The sequence below is a fragment of the Macaca thibetana genome, chromosome 8 (assembly GCF_024542745.1).
Source record: "Macaca thibetana thibetana isolate TM-01 chromosome 8, ASM2454274v1, whole genome shotgun sequence".
In the NCBI taxonomy this organism is placed as follows: domain Eukaryota; kingdom Metazoa; phylum Chordata; class Mammalia; order Primates; family Cercopithecidae; genus Macaca; species Macaca thibetana.
In genome coordinates, this window is record NC_065585.1 from 14,703,183 (window position 1) to 14,725,126 (window position 21,944).

At 45.7% G+C, this 21,944-nt stretch overlaps 1 protein-coding gene across 5 annotated transcripts in view; it reads left to right on the forward strand.

The window, feature by feature from the left end:
• ASAP1 (ArfGAP with SH3 domain, ankyrin repeat and PH domain 1) overlaps positions 1 to 21,944 on the forward strand; it is a 395,931-nt gene that overhangs the window by 22,268 nt on the left and 351,719 nt on the right. For 4 of the 5 annotated variants that reach the window (XM_050801573.1, XM_050801576.1, XM_050801575.1 and 1 more), the window contains exon 2: positions 20,021 to 20,106. In XM_050801573.1, the coding sequence (XP_050657530.1) occupies positions 20,048 to 20,106 (59 nt within the window). In that variant the 5' untranslated portion in view covers positions 20,021 to 20,047. Of the gene's footprint in view, positions 1 to 20,020; positions 20,107 to 21,944 lie in introns of those variants that run through there. The other variant, XM_050801578.1, reaches the window with a different exon arrangement.

A 21,944-nucleotide genomic window follows, 5' to 3' on the forward strand; every position in this document is an offset into this window, starting at 1 on the left:
GTAATTCAATTCAGTAGATGCATATTAAGGAGACTGGGATGGTGTATTAGTAATACAGTGATAATAACTGCAATAACAAATAGTCCCCACGATGTGTATTGGCTCAAACACAAGAAATGTTTTTTCTTCTTCGTGTAAAAGCCCAAAATGTGTTTTTCTAGTTCGGTGGGAGGCTCTCCTCCATGTGGTGGCTCATAGACCTAGGCCTCTGCTACATTCTGTGGCCCTGCTGCCCCCTGGAGCTTTGTTGCCATCAGTGTCCACTGGCAGAAGGGGGAAGGAGCCTGGAGAAAGCACACCCACTTCTTAAAAACCTTGGCCTGAAAAATGGCATGCAGCATTTCTGTCTCTTTCCTTGGCTAGAACTCTGACACATGGTCACACCCAGCTGCAAGGGAGTCTGGGAAGTGTAGTCTAGCCATGCACCCAGGAGGAAGAGGAAATAGAGTTTTGGTGAACTAGCAGGGCTGCCACAGATGGTGAGTGGAGCTCAACACCTTGTCCTCTGGGGCATGGTTGAAGGGTTGGGGAATGTTTGGCTTGGAGAAGCAAAACTACTGATAAAGTGATATTTGTGACCAGGACTATAATTTACCAACCCCTAGTTTGGAGAGATCCAAGGTCTAGACACTATAATTTTGATGATGATGATGATGATGATGATGTACCCAGCGTATGCGGAACACTAAGACTGTTGCTGGTAGGAGGGGAGGAGAGAGGCAGAGGACAAGCAAGCTTGAAGTAATTTGCCCAAAGTCACACAGCTAGTAAGGGATGGAGCTGAGATTCGGGCCCAACAAGCTGGTGACAGAACCTTCCTGCTTAGTGGCTACACTGTATGTTCCTCATTTGAGCCCGATACCCATTTTACCAAGTAGATATTATTACTGCCAATGAGAGAAGGCTCATAATTTGGTGTTAAGAGGAATGAATGAAATAACTTTTTTTTTTTTTTTTTTTTTTTTTTGAGATGGAGTTTTGCTCTTTTTGCCCAGGCTGGAGCGCAGTGGTGCGATCTCGGCTCACTGCAACCTCTGCCTCCCAAGTTCAAGTGATTCTCTTGCCTCCGCCTCCCAAGTAGTTGGGATTACAGGTGCGCACCACTATGCCTGGCTAATTTTTGTATTTTTAGTAGAGACGGGGTTTCTCCATATTGGCCAGGCTGGTCTTGAACTCCTGACTTCAGGTGATCCCTCCGCCTCGTCCTCCCAAAGTGCTGGGATTACAGGCGTGAGGCACCGCACCCGGTCTCAGTACTTCATTTATTTTTATGGCTGAATAATTGCATCGTATGGCTCTACCACACTTGGTTTATCCATTCCATTCCTTGGCTGATAGACTTTGGGTTGTTTCTACTTCCTGGCCATCGTGAATAGTGCTGCTATGAACATTCATTTACAGGTATTTATTTGAATGTACATTTTCACTTCTTTTAGGTATATGGCTAGGAGTGGAGGTGCTGGGTCATCTGATAACCCATTTTTTGACTTTTCCAAAGCAGCTGAACCATTTTACACTCCCACCAGCAATGTACGAGGGTTCCACTTTCTCCACATCCTCGTCGAGACTTGCTATTTTGTGTGTGTGCGTGTGTGTGTGTATTTCATTATGGCCAACCTAGTGGGTATGAGGTTTTATCTCACTGTGGTTTTGATTTGCATTTCCCTAATGACTAATGCCTTTAAACATCTTCTCACCTGCTTTTTGGCCACATAAAGAGATCTTTAAGAAGGTGTAGACAGATTGGCTGGGTGCCGTGGCTCACACCTGTAATCTCAGCACTTTGTGGAGCAGAGATGGGAGGACTGCTTGAGACCAGGAGTTCGAGACCAGCCTGGTAAACATAGCAAGACCCCCATCTCTATTCAAAAAAAAAAGAAGGTGGTTCAGGCAGGTATAGGGAAGCTCCAGGGATAGCAAAGCCCTGAGGCTCCTGTGTGTGCCTAGTTTTGAGGAGCAAGGAGGAAGAGTTATTGGAAACTGGAGACAGCGAGGGCTGTGCGAAGGAGCCCTGGCCAGAGCTGAAATTTGGGTTGAGGCCAGCAGCCGTTTCGCAGTGACTGCTAGAGAGGGAGCCCCAGGGAGGAGACCGAATGCCTCAGCCTCCCTCTCCTTCCCTCCTGTCTTCTGCTGGGGCTCCCTGTTGCTAAAACCATCCTGTAGCAGAGGGGGAGCAAGCCCTTGCAGTAGTCCCTGAGGTCAATTTGGGGTGCAGAGTAGGACGGAAAAGGGAGGACCAGTGTAGAGGCACTGGCACAGTGGCAGGGCAGCTTCCTTTTCCCGTAGTTCTTTGGGTTCATCCTTCCTATGTTGGCATCTCCCCAAGACTGGTAGTGAGATCGGCTGCAGCCATTTTTAGCTTCACATCTTTCTTATAACATCCAAAAGAAGAGAGAAAACACCATTTCAAAAACTTCTGGGCAAAAGAGAAAGAGCTTTCTCAGAAACCTCCAGCCTCACGTCTTATTGACCCCAATTGGGTTACAGATTCTTTCTAAACTAATTAGTGGCGGACGATGGGGATGGTTTTAAGTCAGTGAGGCCCACACCTGGGACTGCAGGCACATGTGCTTCATGGGAAGGGAGATCCCAGTTGAAATCAGGAATGAGGAGGGATGCTGGGCAGAAAACCCACAGTGCCATGTCCTTGGGGAGTCCTTGGACCATCTGTTTGACTAAAGCCTGGCTTTTTTTCTGCTCCACCATGCGCCGGCTGGGGTGAGACAACGTGTGCGGGACCCAGGCCTCCAGGAAGGGTCCCTGCCCTGGCTACGGGGTCCGATGTGCCATGTTCGGCTCAGGCCTGCTGGGCAGCACCATTCCCAGCTTCTGCCTTTTCCCAGGCCTCTTAGGGAGGGTCTCCTAAGCCTCTCATTCCTTCTGTGGCCCATGTCACTGAAGGGATGAACTGAAGCCCCTTCCACAGCAGTGATTCCAGGCAGTGAGACTTCACCCTGTCAGAGCCACAAGGGCGGAGTTCAACTAGGAGTTTAGGGAAGGAGATCTTTTTGTAGAATATACTACAGAAGAAAGAATAATTTAAAAAAAAAACACTCCATGGCAACAATTGTATGATTCTGTCCAAATCGGCAAAGCTATAGAGACTAAGGTTATATTGTTATTTTTGCCAGGGGTGTGTAGAGGGTGGAATGGGGAGTGACTGCTTATGGGTTCGGGGTTTCATTTTGAGGTGATGAAGATGGATTGTGGTGACAGTTGCACAGTTGTGTGAATTTTGCTAAAAACCATTGAACTGTATACTTTATGTATTTATGTATGTATGTATGTATTTATTTTGAGACAGAGTCTCGCTCTCTCACCCAGGCTGGAGTGCAGTGGCGCTCACTGCAACTCCGCCTCCTGAGTTCAAGTGATCCTCCTGCCTCAGCTGCCCGAGTAGCTGGGTTTACAGGCATGCGCCACCAAGCCTGGCTAATTTTTGTATTTTTAGTAGAGATGAGGTTTCACCACGTTGGGCAGGCTGGTCTGAAACTCCTGACCTCATGATCCACCTGCCTCAGCCTCCCAAAGTGCTGGGATTATAGGCGTGAGCCACCGCACCAAGCCTGAAATTTACACTTTAAATTGTGATGAATTGTATGTGAATTATAAGCCAAGAAAGCTGTTGGAAAAAAATATCAAAGAAAGACTTACACTCCTATTCTCTGTGTTGTATTTAAGGCTGAAGTTGATTGCTGCCTTATTCTCTAATAAAAACTATGGTTTACACCATCTCCTTTCCTCTCCTCTTTCTTCTGTCCTTGTGGCCTTGGGGCAATTTCTCCTCCCCTCCCTTGGTCTGTGGGTCTCCTGTGGAGCTGACTGGCTCCCCGTGTCCATCTGGGCACATAAGCAATACCCGGCTAGTCCAGTGAGTGTTCCAGCTCCTGGCCACAGAAATTAGTTCAAGGATGGATGAACAGTCAGAGTCAATCCTGAGACTTGTATTAGAACCACCAGCCCAGCGAGGCTTTCCTGCAGGGTTTGCTGAATTGTGTCTGGATGTAAGCCTGAAGGCCAGTGGCCCTTTTGGTCAAAGCCTCCCTGAAAATGCCACCCTTTCCCTGAACAGAAATGCAGAGCCAACAGATGAAGACTAACCTCTCCCTGACCACATCCTCTGAGCCCTTGAATCTAGCCAGGCCCGAATTTCCATCCTTCCTGGACTGGTCAGTTTTGTCAGCCCATACATTTCCCTCTCCTTTTTTTTTTTTTTTTCCCTGAAGCCAGGACTTGTGGGGTTTTCTGTCTCATGAAACATGTCTAGGTTTGGGTTCTGCAAACTTGGACCCTCCGGCCTGACTCCTTTTCTTTTCTTTCTTTTTTTTTTTTTTTTTTTTGAGACGGAGTCTCGCTTTGTCGCCCAGGCTGGAGTGCAGTGGCCGGATCTCAGCTCACTGCAAGCTCCGCCTCCCGGGTTCACGCCATTCTCCTGCCTCAGCCTCCCGAGTAGCTGGGACTACAGGCGCCTGCCACGTCGCCTGGCTAGTTTTTTGTATTTTTTAGTAGAGACGGGGTTTCACCAGGTTAGCCAGGATGGTCTTGATCTCCTGACCTAGTGATCCGCCCGTCTCGGCCTCCCAAAGTGCTGAGATTACAGGCTTGAGCCACCGCGCCCGGCCGCCTGACTCCTTTTCACAACAAGCTCTGGACTGTGAGAAGGGACTGCTCTTTCCGCCTGTATCACTTGTGCCAGAGCGAGCCAAGAAAACTGCTTCCACAGAGGAAACGGGCTGACAATGGAATGTCCCAACCCAGCACATGAAGTTCTTTGGAAGGGACCCTGGAAGGGCATCTGGGAACCGCCCAGCATCCTTTCCATGGGCCCACAGGGAACAGCCCTGCTGCTGCTGCACACATTCCGTTGCATTTCTGCATGTGTGTATGTGTGCATGCAGTTGGACGTGGGTTATATATCTGTGTGTTTGTATGTGTGCAGTTGCACGTGGGTTGTTTTCTGTGTGTTTATGTGCAGTAGTACGTGGATTGCACTTCCCTGTGTTTGTGTGCAGTTGTGCATGGGTTGTATTTGTGTGTGTGTGCAGTTGTATGTGGGTTGCACTTCTGCGTGTCCATATGTGTGTATGCAAATGTACACAGATGTGTGTACTGGGAGCTGTGGCCTTTATTTCTTCCATTTGGCTATGTATGGTCCCATTTGGGTCATAGTCATTCAAGATTTGATGTGTTTATAACAGAAGAGGGAAGGTGGACCCATCAGCTCAGGCTGCCGTGATACCAGAGGGGAAGTCTGATGCTCTTTCCCACAGTGGTTGTGGGATGTGGGCATTATGATTCCTGTTTTACCACTGTGGCATCTGAGTCTCCGAGGAGCCAATGGGCTCTCCATTAGGTGGTAACCAAAGCAGGTAGCTGAGTCAAATCACCTGCCCCTTTTTGGGGCACTGATGCATTCTGCCCCAGACTAATTCCTTGTAGCTGTCTGTCATTCAGGGGAAATAGGGTTCGGAAAGGTGAGAAGCCTTGATTGATTTCTAAGAGAAATCTAGTTTACAGAAGCCCCCAGAAGATGACGGTCAGGGTCACCTATTTTGGAGATAGTTGCAAAGCAAGTGACTTGCAGGACATCCGTGGCTCTGACTGGTCGGCAGCTGGGAACTGACTCTGATGGGAAATGACCGTGTGTGCCCAGAAAGTCTTGGCATGAGGGTGTTTGTTTAGGCATTCATTAATTAATTCATTCAACAAACATTTACTAGGCCAGGCACTGTGCTAGCTGCAGCGTCTTGTTTCCCTGAAGTTTTCTCTGGAGAGGAGGAAGAGATGGAGTGTGGGGTTGCTTTGCTTACAATGTTCTTTTGCCTGCTTGGGGATTTTTCAAGGGCCTTCCATTCTAATAGGCACCCTGACATCAGCGACTTGTCCTCCAGAGTCGGCGACACTAGTGGGGCAGGGACGTCGGGCCTGTGGTGAGTCAGCTGCATCCAGGCTTAGCATCCTGTCCAGGTGTGGCCCACTGTGCCTGGGAGACAAACAGCTGTTGAAATAGAAAATATTTAAAACCTCATTAAAAGGAGAGTCTAGACTCTGGGGAAACTTCATTTTGAAAAGGAGTCTTGTGGAAATTGGCTGATCCTTCTAAGTTTACAAGCAGTAAAATTTCTAAGAAACGGAGATGGATTTTCAGAAAGATGTTTGAGGACTGGAACAGTGGTGTTCCTCAGTCACAGGACTTTGTCAGGGTTGGCTGAAAAGTAATTTGTTGCAGGACTTTCAGTGGAAGGGCCAGTTTTAGGTCGCATGAATATTTCCCTGTAATTTTTTTTTTTTTTGAGACAGAGTTTTGTTCTTGTTGCCCAGGCTGGAGTGTGATCTTGGCTGACTGCAACCTCCGCCTCCCAGGTTCAAGCGATTCTCTTGCCTAAGCCTCCTGAGTAGCTGGGACTATAGGCACTTGCCACCATGCCCGGCTAATTTTTGTATTTCTAGTAGAAATGGGGTTTCACCATGTTGGCCAGGCTGGTCTTGAACTCCTGAACTCAGGTGACCCACCCGCCTTGGCCTTCCAAAGTCTGAGATTACAGGCGTCAGCCACCACACCCGGCTGTTTTGTTTTGTTTTGTTAAGAGATGGGGTCTTGCTGTGTTGCCCAGGCTGGAGTGCAGTGGCACAGTCAGCTCACTGTAGCCTCAAACTCCAGGGCTCAACTGATCCTCCTGGGACTATAGGTATACACCACCACGCCCCACTAGTTTTTAAATTTTTTTAGAGATGAGGTCTCACTATATTGCCTAGGCTGGCCTTGAACTCCTGGCTTCAAGCTATTCTTCTACCTCAGCCTGAATTTCCCTATAGTTTAAAAGGCATCCCCAGTTTCCCATTTTGACAATGCATATAGATTTCCTGATGCTCCCTTTATTTGTTTTTATCTAATTCTGTTAATGTATTCATCAACAGATAATTTATTGAGCACCTGTTGTGCAGTAGGCATTTTAAGAGTTATGGAAGTATGCCAGGCACGGTGGCTCACGCCTGTAATCCCAGCACTTTGGGAGGCCAAGGTGGGGGGGATCGCCTGAGGTCAGGAGTTCATGACCAGCCTGACCAATATGGTGAAACCCTGTCTCTACTAAAAATACAAAAATTAGCTGGGCTGTGGTGACGTGTGCCCATAATCGTGGTTACTCAGGAGGCTGAGGCGGGAGAATTGCTTGAACCCGGGAGGCGGAGGTTGCAGTGAACCGAGATCGCGCCACTGCACTCCTGCCTGGGTGACAAAGGAAGACCCTGTCTGGAAAAAAAAAAAAAAGAAAAAAGAGGAGTTATGAAAGTGAACAAACAGTATTCCCACCGTGATAAATATGACATTCTGATGTATTATCAAGAAAGAAAAAAATTTCATTGTTAAATAGATCATGTACTTCGGCTGATACATTTACAATGTTTTGAGGCTAGAGGGCCAAATAATTGGCAAGAGAAGCATGAGTTATGTGTGTATTTCTGGATGGAAATGACAAGGCCTGATTCACAGCAGGCACCTGAGTTTAATATTATTATGCCAGTTTTACAGATGAGAAAACAGGTTCAGAGAGGTAAGTGGCTTGCCCAAGGCTGGTAGAGGGAAGAACCAGGACTCTTAAACTCTAGCCCCCTAATTCTAAAATCTTGGCTTTTTCCTTCTGCTTCACATGTACCTTTCAGGTCGAGAACCTTCTAAATGCAAATCTGCCTATCTGTGTGGGTGGTAACAAGGTTTTAGATGTAAGCACAGACTTAATGGCTTGAAACAACACACAATTATTATCTTAACATTCTGGAAGTATCGTCATTGTGCCTTGGACGTGGCAGATGGGTCAGCAAACATTCGTCCAATGAAAGGTCTTTCTTAGACTGTACCTTTGAACTTACTGTTCTGTCCAATCACAGTTCCCTCTTCCTACCTTTCTGTCTGGTGTTCTCCTGTTCATCCTCAAAACTAGATGCTGCTACTACTTCCCCCATGAAGCCACCATTATCCAGTCCTCTGCATTATTTTCTCCGCTTTGTAGCAACTTCTGTTCTTGCAGGTACTAGCAATCATTAATTCACCTGTCTGCCTTACACCAGAGGAAAGTGCCCCACTTGGATGGGCTCCTAGTAGGCAGCTGTTGGAGTGTTACATAAATGAATGAATGGATGAATGAATCTGGCAAAATAGAAGATGCAGTCAAATATGTATTTCATATTTTTACAACATAACGGGCACTCAGATGTTATCTGTGGACTGACAAGTGAGAAATTGATTTCCTTTTCCTTTAATTAAAAATGCAGATACATAGGGATTCTATGAGATTTCAGAGTCCCAGATAGATGGTAGTGGGCTGCTGTGTGGAGTGACACTTTATGCAGGGACAGATACGTTTTGATGGATTTTTTGGGAGGTCTGAAGGAGATGATTCAGGCTCCTTATTTTTCAAACTTACAGTCTTCTAAGGCCTGATCTGGGCTTTATCTTGATGAGGTTTGAACATTTCTTAGATATCTAAGAACATTGAACATTTCTTAGATATTTCCTTTGATTCTGAGATGCCTTTGATTTCAAGATGCATTATTGATATCATAACAATGTTGGGAGAGAAAATAGTCCTGCCACGTTATATTTTATTGATAGGAAGACACATCCTATTTCAGAAATGCTAAAATGTGAAAACGTGGTCATCGTGAAATGGCGGAAATAAAGTAATTACAAAGAGTGTGGTCAAGTGGGGTTGATGTTAATTGGACCTACTCCTAGGTGTTAGGAATGAGCTCGAGCGAGGCTGGTCTTGTTAGTGTGTTAAAGATCTTTTTATAGTTCTAAAATTAAAAGGGAAATACATGCAGCAGAGACCTCTCCTGAGGCTGGCCCTGCTCTGCAAGGCTGGTGAGATTTAAAGGAAAGATAAGTCTTTGTAATCAGACAGATCGAGGTTTCATTTATTAGCTGTAAAAACTCTGGCAAGATACTCATCCTGTATTTGCCTCAGTTTCCTTCTCTGTAAAATCAAACAGCAATACCTGTCTCCTAGGTTTGTTATGAAGGTTAAAGTAGTTATTGCTTGTGTAGTTAGTGTCAGATACACATAATAACCATGCAATATATGCTAGCTTTATTATTTTTAAAAATTGTGGCCGGACACGCTGGCTCATGCCTGTAATCCTCACACTTTGGGAGGCCGAGGTGGGTGGATCCCCTAAGGTCAGGAGTTCGAGACCAGACTGGCCAACATGTGAAACCTCATCTCTACTAAAATATAAAAATTGGCTGGGTGTAGTGGCGCGTGCCTATAATCTCAGCTACTCAGGAGGCTGAGGCGGGAGAATCACTTGAACCTGGGACGTGGAGGTTGCAGTGAGCCAAGATCGCACCGTTGCACTCTAGCCTGGGTGACAAGGCAAGACTCCATTTCAAAAAAAAAAAAAAATTGTGATTTATTCTGCTAGACTTGTATTAGGTCATTCTTGCATTGTTATAAAGAAATATCGGAGACTGGGTCATTTATAAAGAAAAGAGGTTTAATTGGCTCATGGCTCTACAGGCTGTACAGGAAGCGTGATGCTGGCATCTGCTCGGCTTCTGGGGGGCCTCAAAAAACTTACAATCATGGTAGAAGGTGAAGGGAGAACAGGCCATCACATGGCCCAAAGCAGGAGAAAGAGAGAGAGCAAGGCACCACGCTGTTTTAAATTACAGATCTCATGGAAAGTCACTCACTCACTGTGGCAAGGACAGCAGCAAGGGGATGGTGCTAATCATTAATGAGAAATCTACCTCCATGATCCAGTTACCTCCCATCAGGCCCCACCTCCGATACTGAGGATTATAATTCAATATGAAATTTGCAGTGGGACGCAGATCCAAACTCTGTCAGGCCTGTTATTATTTATTCTATTAAAATTGTCATTTATTCTGTGAGGGCTGCTGTTTCCTTTGTAAAGTGGGATGACATTCCTAGCTGTACCTCTCACTGCTCTGGGCTCGGTGAAGACAGCGTGATTGAAAGGGGCCATGTGGCCGATACCCACACAGGGCCTGCCTGGTACCTGGTGAGCACTGGACAATGGGGGCTTCCTGCGAGGGAGTAAACCCCATTCCATGCAGACCTCTTTCCATCCTGGTTCCCTTTTCTTTGGACAGGGTGGAGGCTGGGACACTGGGGTGCTGCTCCTGGAAGGTGACTTCCAGGCCTTGGTTGTATTCTCTCTGTCACTGGGACAGTGGTCAGTGGACGCCAACAGGATGCCCAGCCACATGAAACGTGCCTACGGCGCTGGCCTTGCTGGGAAGCCACCGAGTCAGGCCTCCAGGCTGCAGATGTCATTTCTAATTTTGGGTTGTCACAATAGTGGCAGTTGTTCATTGTACGCCTGCTTTATGCTGGCATTTTTGTCCTCCTAACAACACTCTATTAAAAGTGTCATCATCCCTGTCTTAGGGTGGTTTCCCCAAGAGGCCAACACTGATAAAATATTGGAGCATGCATAGTTTCTTAGGGAGGTGATCCAAGGAAACACAGGCGGAGGAACGAGGAAGGGAGACAGAGAAGAGAAGGAGCCAGTGAAGGGCATTAGGCATTTATCAGGCAGGCAATTGTGCTTTCATTCCTCTGGGGACTTTTCAGGGTTGTCAGAACCAAGGGGCAAGGAGCTGGGATATTGTTTCCTGATTTCCACTCATCCTTGTCTGAAGGCCACAGCTAGAAGCATTCATTTCCTGGCACTCCCAGCTTGCACCTTGGTGGCTGAGAGCAAACTCTTGGGGCAGAGTGGCAGGTGTTGCTTGCAGTAAGATCCACCTGCCCTGTAATGACCTGTGAGAGTCAAGGCATTGTGTGTAGGCATCATCATAGTCTGCAGACATCTCTATTTTTCAGAAGAAGACACAAGGCTGGGCTCAGTGGCTCATGCCTGTAATCCCAGCAATTTGGGGGGCCAAGGTGGGTGGATCACCTGAGGTCAGGAGTTCGAGACCAGCCTGGCCAACATGGCAAAACCCTATCTCTACTCAAAATACAAAAATTAGCTGGGCATGGTGGTGCACACCTGTAATCCCAGCTACTTGGGAGGCTGAGGCAGGAGAATCTCTTGAACCCGGGAGATGGAGGTTGCAGTGAGTGGAGATTGCGTCACTGTACTCCAGCCTGGGTGACAGAGCAAGACTGTCTCAAAAAACAGAAAAAGAAGATGACACAGGTTCCCAGAAGTGATTTTTTGTCACTCAAGATCAGCCAGAAATTAGGTGGGAGAGCCCATGTTGGAATGTGTCTTTCTGTCCCAAGGGCTCTCCTCTTTGCAGTGCTTGGGAAATTCTCCCAGCTCTGGGCTGCAGCACAAGGGAGCAGCTTCCCAGATGGCTCTGCGCTCAGCATACTTGCTGAGAGTGAACTCAAGATTGTTTGAAATGACCTGGACGATATGATCACACAGTGGGCAGCACAGGAGACCCTAGGCTCCCTTGGATTTCACATTCCACACTTGCGCTTCTTCCCAGGGGACCCTGAAGGAAATGTGTCATTTGTGGTGGCACAGACTGGGTTGAGCCTGCTCCTGCTGGCATGAGGAGTGGATTGCGTGGCTAGTGAGTGAGCCTAGCCTGCTTCCGGGCTTAGAATAAACTTGAGAACTCTCAAGTTTATTTCATTATTCTCTTCTTGGGGTCCCGAGGCTGTTTCTCTGGCATTCACTTATTTTAAGATTCACAGAATTCTTAGGATGTAACTTTTTTAAATGCTGAGGATTTGTTAATCACTTATAGTAGGTAGGTCCTATGGTACCAGTACATGTCCTTTTTCTTGTCGTCGGTGAGGTTATTTGATGAAAGCCTTATTCCTTAAGCAGAGACCACGTCCGTTTTGCTAACCAATACTTCCTTGATATTTAACTTAATATTTTTTTTCAATATATTAGTGGATGAATAGATGCATTTTCCCAGCAGATAATTCTCACTGTGGGAAGCTGTAGCCAATGGAAAAAAGCATGCAGTAGGCACTTACGAGATGTTTGGGAGGCAGGTGCTTTGACATTGTGTTCACACTCCGATGATATCACTGACAACCGTTCATCCTGTCTGTTTCTATACCTGTCCCTGCCCCACCAGACTGTGAGCTCTCTATGGGCAATGACCTTGTGTTACTCAACTCACCCTCCTCACTGTCAGGCCCAGAGCCTGCAGTATACTCAGAGTAGGCTGTAAGACATGCAGTCACAGTTGTCATGAATTTATAAACCAGCAAGACAGTGGTTCTGGTCTTTCGGCTTGTGGGTCCTTCGCAGTGACCTCTTCTTTGGAGAGGAAAGACCCAAACCATCTTTGACTGTTATCATTTGAACCAACAAATGAGGCGGGCAGTTGGGGGCAGGGCCAAAGCTAAGGTCCAGCAGCCTCGGCATTGTCAGGGAGTGGGCTTCTGCAAGGTCTCCTCTGTATCTCTCTGAACCATAGCCTATTGGATAGTCCTGGGAAGACAGAGTTAGCAGAAGGGCCCATCTCAAACACATGCATGCCAGCCAGGGAGAAGAGAGATTAGGAAAAACAGCAGGAGTCCAAAGTTACCTGGCCCGAGGTTACAGATGCCTAACTCAGGGCTGATCAGCGTTGGTAGGGAGGCAGGACTTGTGGCTTGCCAGCAGATATGGAAACTGAAAGACGTAGCAATTAGTACAAAATCCCCATGACCAACTCATATGGTCTCAGCATTTACATTCAAGAGTCACCACAGGAGAGGAGATTTTTTTTTTTTTTTTTTTTTTTTTTGAGACACAATATCACTCTGTCACCCAGGCTGGAGTGCAGTGGTGCAATCTTGGCTCACTGCAACCTCTGCCTCCTGGGTTCAAGCTATTTTCCTGTCCCCAGCCTCCCGAGTAGCTAGGACTACAGGCACCCGCCACCATGTCTGGCTAATTTTTGTATTTTTAGTAGAGATGTGGTTTCACCATGTTGGCCAGGCTGGTCTCGAACTCCTGACCTCAGATGATCCACCCACCTTGGCCTCCCAAAGTGCTGGGATTACAAGCATGAGGCACCACATCCAGCCAGGAGAGGAGATTGGACTTACCTTTATGAACAATCAGGAACTGATACCAAATGGGGTATATTTGGTCATGATCCATAGTGCCTTGCTTAGCACAGCAGATAAAGTTCCGAGCTTTGAAATCAAACTCTTTCAAGTTTGAGTTCTGAATCCACCACCACTAACCAGCTGTATGACTTGGGAAATGTTATATAACTTCTGTGAGCCTCAGTTTCCTTATCTAAAATGCAGACAATCACAGTTCCTTGCAGAGTTCCTTGTAGGATTTAATGAATATGCCTAGGATGGGGTCTGATACGTAAAAGGGTTCTTCAGAGAAACAGAACTTATGGGATATATGTAAGGGGAGATTTATTATAGGGAATTGGCTCATCCCTATAATAAGTGGAACTGATTATGGAGGCTGATCTGCCATCTGCAAGCTGGACAACCAGGAAAGCCAGTGGTGTAATTCAGTCCTAGCCTGAAGGTCTAAAAACCAGGGGAACTGATGGTGTAAATCCCAGTCTATGTTTGAAGTTCTGAGAACCAGGAGCACCAATGTCCAAAGGCAGAAGAAGATGCGTGTCCCAGCTCAGGTAGAGAGCAAACTCACCCTTCCTTCTACTTTCTGTTCTATTAATACTAGGCCTTCAATGGATTGGATGATGCCCACTCACGTTGGGAAGGGTACTCTTCCTTACTCAGTCTCCTGATTCAAATCCTAATCTCTTGCAGAAACACCCTCACAGACACAACCAGAAATACTGTTTTACCAGCTATCTGGGCATCCTTTAGCGCAGTCAAGTTGACGCATAAAACAACAATAAGGGGTTGTGGGGTTATTAGCAGTGCTGTAAGAGTTCACAAGTGGATAGATCGTTGGGCTGGGAAAGTCTGAGAAAGCTTCCTGGAAGAGGTGGAATGTCACCTGGGACTAGACAAGTTGGGCTTCTGATCGCTTAAGAGGAATAGTATCACAGAAATATATTTGGTCTATTTTCTCTAGGTCCCTGATTTTCTAAGTACAGCTTTCACAGAACAGGAAAGAATTACATCAGTAAATAGGAAAAGTGCTTGGTGTGATATTATGGGGGAAAAATTGTCCAAGCTGTAGCCAGCTGCAGATGACTCAAGAGTTTATTACATCCTCTATAAAAGGATACAAATCCTAGCATTCGTGGAGTCACTTCTGTTGAATACAAAACACCTATTTGAGGAATGGCAATAAAGAACAGTTTATGTACCAAATGATTTATGTCCCCGAATCCTGCATGGCATCAGGAATGGCTGTCCTGACTGACAAACCGTAAGTCATAGAACAGAATTTCAGTGGAAAAGCTGAAACGTGGGTGGTAACAAATGTGATGCTTGATGGTAATGAATTCTGGTTCACTTTAGCAGGCAGGTGCTTTAAATCTTCTGTTGCTGGTGGCAGCGGGAAATGAGAGGTGGTACAGAAGACCGTGGGGGTTGATAGACGTTGTTCACTCACTCCATCGACAGATATTTATTGAGCATCTATGTACAGATGCTGCCACTCCTCTGCTCATATCTTTGAGCGCTCCCCGGAAGGCACTGCAGACAGTGCTGGTTCACACAGAGGCCTTCCTGCATCTCAGCCTGAGACTTATGACCTGGTTGTGTTTGGGCAGTGAGGGATGGAGGGTGGCAGGTAAATGCCCCAGATTCCTTTCCCTTCGGCGGGGCATTCTGAGGTGTGTGCTCTCCACAGGCTCTCAGAAGGTCCCCTAGTGGGATTGAGCCTGAGGTGCCCAAGCAATAACCTACATAACCTTGGACGAGTTCCTCAACGTCTAAGTTTTTGCTGCTTCTAGGATGGGTGTGGGGATTAAATGAGGCAGTAATGTCACTACCACCACAGCTAGCTCCCAGGCATTCATCAGTTACGGGGAGCCAACCATTCTTTGCTTAGTGCTTTAATCATGTTCTCTTATTAATTCTTGCTATGACTGCATGAGGTAGGTACTCTCCTTATGTTTACTAGCTGTGCTGTAAGAGTTCAGAAATGGACAGATTGTTGGGCTGGCAACATTGGAGAAAGCTTCCTAGAAGAGGTGGAATTTCAGCTCGGACTAGACAAGTTTGGCTTCTGATAGTTTAAGAGGAATAGCATCATAAAAATAAGTTTGATCTGTTTTCTTTTAAGTCCCTAATTTTCCAAGTATAGCTTCCACAGAACAGGAAATCCAATTTTAAAGATGAGAGAACTAGGCCGGGCACAGTGGCTCATGCCAAACCCCAGCACTTTGGGAGGCCGAGGCGGGTGGATCACCTGAGGTCAGGAGTTCGAGATCATCCTGGCCAACATGGTGAAACCCCGTCCCTACAAAAATACAAAAAATTAGCTGGGCATGGTGGTGCATGCCTGTAATCCCAGCTACTTGGGAGGCTGAGGCAGGAGAAACGCTTGAACCTGGGAGACGGAGGTTGCAGTGAGCAGAGATCGCGCCACTGCACTCCAGCACTCCAGCCTGGGTGACACAGCAAGACTCTGTCTCAAAAAAAAAAGAAAAAAAAAAGAGACAACTAAAGTATGAAAGGATAAATAACTCATTAGAGATTCATAATCTGCATTCTAACCCAGATGCATTTGTTCTAGGGGCCAACTTTTAATAAGTCATACTGTTAGAGTACAGGATCTGCAAGGAAGCTGTCATCGTCATTATCATCATCATCATCCAGTGCCTAGTACGTAGTGGGTGACCCATAATTATAGAATTTTAAAAATAATGAATGAATGAATGAATGAATGAATGAATGAATATTAGTCCTTTAAGATCATGAACTTTCTTTAGTTTTGTTCTTTGCTCTGTCTTTAGGCAGCAAGAGCAGTCCCTGGCACAGGGTAGTTCCCTGCTTCTAAGAAAATTATGGTAATCGAAATGTATTCCTTGCTTCACCCTTACAAAAAAAAAACAAACGAGTCCCAGAGATGAAATGGCCTTAATATAGGAACAGTATTTATCTTCAGGTATTGGGATAATAATTGATTTTTATTTTATGCCTTAATATTTTTTCTGATGAACCTGGATTACTTTCTTAACTGGAAAGAAATAATCTCTGTTTGAATAAAAAATCATTCTCAGAGCATCAAATGGGTCTCCAAGTGCCGTGGGTGAGGTACGGACATAGACGTAGCTGCTAACCTACTTCGAGCGAGTTCAGAGTCAAGGCAGCAGGACGTGAACTGACTTTGGTGTCACACCTCACACAGCTCTTTCACACTCCGTCTCCCCGGAGGTTCACGACGGTCTAGTGACGTAGGCCAGGCTGGGATTAGTGACCTCATTTCATAAACCTGAGGGCTAAAGAGGCTCACTGACAAGGGTGAAGCTCTCCATAGGGGTGGATCTGGGACTGGAACTTTTGATAATTAGGCCCAGTGGCCTTCCCCCCACCCCAGCAGCCTGTCATGAAGACGCTCTGAAGGAATGGGACAAGAGTGGAGGTAGGTTGGTGCATCACAGACTCATGGGACAGCATCTGCAGGACCCTTTTATGTTTTATGCAGAAGAAGCCTGGCTTGGAGTTTTTTAGACCACCTGGGTCAGGATCTTAGTTCTGCCACACACTGTCTTGGACACATTATTTCATATCCTGTGAGTTACAATTTTTTCATCTATAAATCTGGCCCAGTGTCTTCCTTGCAGGATTGTTGTGCGGGTCCAGTTGGCACCAAGGAGGTGGGAATTCTGCAAGAGTAGCTGTCGATGGTCATCATACTTGTGCTGTCTGTGTGCATGGCTTTCATTTTCCTGACCTGTGTTGATACTTGGTGTTCATAAATTAATATTCCGATGTGAATTAGGCAGTTTTTGCTGAGTAGCAAAAACCTCAGAATTTCAGAGGCTTGTTTGACAGCAGATACATATCTTCATGCTCAAGGATCTATGGGGTTGGTTGTGGTTTAGCTGATCTAGGTTGTGCATGGCTAGTTTATGCCGGACTTGTGGTTCATTCCGATCTGCTCCACATTCCTTTGATCTGAGTTCAGACTAAAAGGCAGCAACAGACAGTGGCTATGGAGGCATATTCCTTTTGTGGTACATCATAGGAGGGCAGGAGGGATAGACTTGGGACCAGCACACTGTCACTTCTAGCCACATTCCATTGGCTAAAGCAAGTCAGTGATCCAGTCCAGAATCCAGTGAGACAGGGAAGAAAACACCATTCACTCTAGTGGGATGTACTACAAAGTCCCATGACAAAGGGCAGAAATGTGTAGTTCATAGTCATGCTGGAAGTGAAGAAGTGGGAAGACTCATCCAGTCTACCATACTAACTCAGCTGCCACGCTTGGGTGAAGCACGGAAAACAAAGGAATAACCAACTGAGGGGTGGGCTGGGAAAGGCATTGACTATGTATGCAAGTAACACATACTTATTTTTCATAAGCATGTGCTTAGAAGTTGGGTTCTAGAGGTCAATATTGTAGGAAGATCAGGATCTTTGATTCTGAAGGATAGCATATGCTTATCCTTGTGCCGGTACCACACTGTCCTGATTTCTTTAGCTTTGTGGGTTTCAAAGTCAGGAAATAGGAGTCCAACATTGTTACTCATTTTCAAGATTGTTTTGGCTATCCTGAGTCCATTGCATTTCCATATGCATTTTAAGGTAAGCTTGTCAGTTCCTCATCTAATTTAAATTTGTGGTTCAGTGCTCAGGAAGATTCAATTGCTATTGGCATCTAAGTTTGAAAGAAGTAGTTTGATCATTTATCCAATAAGTATCTATTAATATTGTTGTGCCGGGCATTGTATAGTTGGTACTGCAACGTAGACCAATGAACAAATGCAAACACAATCTTTGTACCCATGTAGCTTATAATTGAAGAAAATTAGCAGATATTAATCAATCTTCACATTAAAACATAATTAAAAGTGAGATAAATTCCACGATCTAATCTGAAGGTGCAGAGTTTCTCTGAGCATATAATATTTAAGGAAGAACAGGAGTTACCTAGGCACAGAAGATGAGAGAAGAAGCCTTCCAGGCAGAGAGAACAGCACGGGCAAAGGACCTGTGGTGGAACAACTGCAGCATGTTCCAGAATCTAAGAAAATGTCCTACAGGCCGGGCGCGGTGGCCCACACCTGTAATCCCAGCACTTTGGGAGGCCAAAGTGGGCAGATCACCTGAGGTCAGGAGTTCGAGACCAGCCTGCTCAACATGGCAGAACCCCGTCTCTACTGAAAATACAAAAAATTAACCGAGTGTGGTGGTAGGCTCCTGTAATCCCAGCTACTTGGGAGGCTGAGGGAGGAGAATTGCTTGAACCTGGGAGGCGGAGGTTGCCGTGAGCCGAGATTGCGCCACTGCACTCCAGCCTGGGCAACAAGAGCAAAAGTCCATCACACACACACACACACACACACACACGCACAATAATAATAATAATAATAATTTAAAAAGAAAAAGAAAGCGTCCCATGGCTGCAGCATTGTGCCTGGTAGACAGGATAAGGTCAGATAGGTGAGCAAGAGTCAGAACATGTTCAGTGATTTGGATTTTTAGCTGAAGCACTGAGAAGCTATTGAGGAATGTTAAGCTAGTGATAGAGAGTTGAGGGATGACACAATCAAATTTGTGTTTTCAAAATTGTATTCTTCATATCACTCAATTGTTAAGTGTCAGTCTTATTTAGATCTGGGTTTTTTTGTTTTGTTTTTTTTTCAAAAAAACACTTGTTAAAAACACCATGTTTGACATTTATGAGACTATTAAGGATTTGAACATTGTGTGAATATTTGATGATATCAAGGAATTATTGCTATCTTTTTAAGATATGGTAGTAGTTTTACTGTGATATTTTTTCCAGAGACCTTATCTTAGAAATCCATGTGGTAATATTTATGACTGAAATGATAAGATATCTGGAAATTTCCTCAAAATAATAATGCACGGGCAGGAAGGATGAGGGTTTGGATGGGGTGGGTGTGATTATGGGTTAATGTGATTAGACTGGGTGGTGGGTTCAGGTGGTATATGATACACTTCTCTGTTTTTATGTCTGTACACAATTCCCTGTAATAAAAGGTTAAAAAAAAAAAAAAACACCACAAAAGATTATTCTGCTTTCAGCATGGAAGACTAGATTTCAGAGGGAGAAATGGTGACGAGGGGAGATCAGTTAGGAGGCAGTGGCAGTGGCCCAGGTAAGAATCATGGAGGCTTGGTCCAGAGCTGGACCAGTGGAGGTGGGGAGAGATAAGTGGAGAGATCTTTAGGAAGTAAAGTAGACATGAATTGGGGATGGGTTGGTTATAGGGGTGAGGGAGATGGTGGAACCGAGATGTCCCTCGGTTTTTGGCCCTGGATGGAGATGACACACTGAGCTAGGAATCACTGGATAAAAACCAAGGAGGTCCCTTGGCTCAATTTATTTTTATATCCCCACCTCTGTTTCCCTCCATTCTGCAAATATTGAAGCTGTTCCCTTATGTAACAGCTTTTATCCCAGACTTCCTGTGCTCTGTGCACTCAGCAATTAATTAAGCTTTGGTATGCATGAATTAATTAAAATCCTCTCCCAGGTTCAGAGGGGCTGTCCTGAAATATGTGTATTCATCTATATCTGCCTTCATCCTGGAACTGATTTCCTTTGCTGGGTGAACACTTTTGCTTTCTCGTGGGCACACAGCTGCAGGCGTCTGTCTGTCTGTGTGTTGCATCCATCAGCACCTTTAATTTTATGTTTAGGAGCCTAGGTCTAGAGAAGTTAATGACTTGTAAATTGCTCTCCAACGTAGAGCTAGAAATAGAATGCCGGAAGGATTCCTGAGCACTTACTTGCATAGAGATTCAATGACGGAGGTATCAGCCCCACCGTAGGAAGCTGAAATAGTAGTTTCCTTCATATTTCTGACAGCCACTCTGTGGTGCAAGAACATTCCTGACAAAGGTGCAGCCTCCAAATGAAATCCCATGTTGGTCTGAGACAATGTCTTCTGCCCAGTTTCACTGGATGACTCTTGTCCCCTTTTTGTCCTGCCCCCATCCAGGTCATTTTCTGATGTGACGGCTGAGACATGAGATCTTCAGCCTCCAGGCTCTCCAGTTTTTCGTCGAGAGATTCACTATGGAATCGGTGAGTGATCTCTAGCCCACCCTGTCCAGAAAACCTGGCCTGGGAGATACAGTGGGATTCTTCTTGGGAGTTGAAATGCAGAATTTTATCAAACACAAGCACTGGAATCTAACAGAGACTGTTGGCACGATTGTTATCAGAGAACAGATCTCTAGCATTTGTACAGGTGTAGACTGTCTACTATGTTTTCTGTCACATTATCCATTGCCTTTATTTATAAGGAAAGTTGTCTGAGTGGTGGTACCTATAAGAAGTCGAGAGTAGCAACAACAGTGACACCATCAACAATATAAGGTGCTATAGGAGTCCACTGTGTTTTAGGTTCTTTAAAAACATTTCAGGCCGGACGTGGTGGCTCAAGCCTGTAATCCCAGCACTTTGGGAGGCTGAGGTGGGTGGATCGTTTGAGGTCAGGAGTTTAAAACCAGCCTGACCAACATGGTGAAACCTTGTCTCTACTAAAATATAAAAATTCACTGGGCGTGGTAGCATGTGACTATAATCTCAGCTACTTGGGAGGCTGAGGCAGGAGAATTGCTTGAACCCGGGAGGCGAAGGTTGCAGTAAGCCAAGATTGCGCCACTACACTCCAGCCTGGGCAACATAGTGAGACTCCCTCTCAAAAATAAAAATTAAAATTAAAAATTAAAAATACAATAAAATAAAATTTCATTTACTCCACCCAACAATCCTGCCAAGTAAGAATTTCTACTTTCGGCTGGGTGCAGTGGCTCACGCCTGTAACCCCAGCACTTTGGGAGGCCAAGGCGGGTGGATCACCTGAGGTCAGTAGTTCGAGACCAACCTGGCCAACATGGTGAAACCCCATCTCTACTAAAAATACAAAAAATTAGCCGGGCGTGGTGGCAGGCGCCTGTAATCCCAGCTACTCGGGAGGCTGAAGAAGGAGAATCACTTGAACCCCAGAAGCAGAGGTTGCAGTGGGCTGAGATCACGCCACTGCACCCCAGCCTGGGGGTCAAGAACAAGACTTCATCTAAAAAAAAAAAAAAAGAATTTCTACATTCATTTTACAGATAAAGAACTTGCCCAGCTAGATGTAAGTCAGTTTTCCCTTACTGCAGGACCCTTGTATTTTTTTTTTTTTTAATACACTATGCCATGTCACCTCTTGGGAGAGGTAGAGGTATGACTTATTCCATTTTGCAGCTGGGAATACTGAGGCCTGGTGTAGGGACACATGATGAAGAGTCTAAGGAGCCTGGCCTCAGTGGATGAAAGTTTGTGTTAGAGGATGATAAAAATTAGACTGGACAGGAAGAACCATGAAAAGCTAGGCCGGGAAAACTTGTAGAGTCTGAGAATCTTAAAAAGCTGGCGGACTGACTGGCACAGGGTTGACCTATTGGGGCCTGGGTTTCTAAGAAGTCCACGTGGTGGAAAGTGTGTGGGTGATAGAAGGGGTGGTTGAATCCTGGCCCTGGCACTGACTTGCTGTGTGATCTCACACAAGATACTGACTTTCAGCCGGGCGCAGTGGCTCATGCCTGTAATCCCAGCACTTTTGGAGGCCGAGACGGGCGGATCACCTGAGGTTGGGAGTTCGAGACCAGTCTAACCAACATGGAGAAACCCCGTCTCTACTAAAAATACAAAATTAGCTGGGTGTGGTGGCGCGTGCCTGTAATCCCAGCTACTTGGGAGGCTGAGGCCGGAGAATCTCTTGAACCCGGGAGGCGGAGGTTGCGATAAACTGAGATTGCGCCGTTATACTCCGGCCTGGAAAAAAAAAAAAAAAAAAGACACTGACTTTCTCTGTTTCTTCTGTTTTCTTATCCTTGAAAAAGGGTTAATATTTATGTTTCAGATTTTTTGGT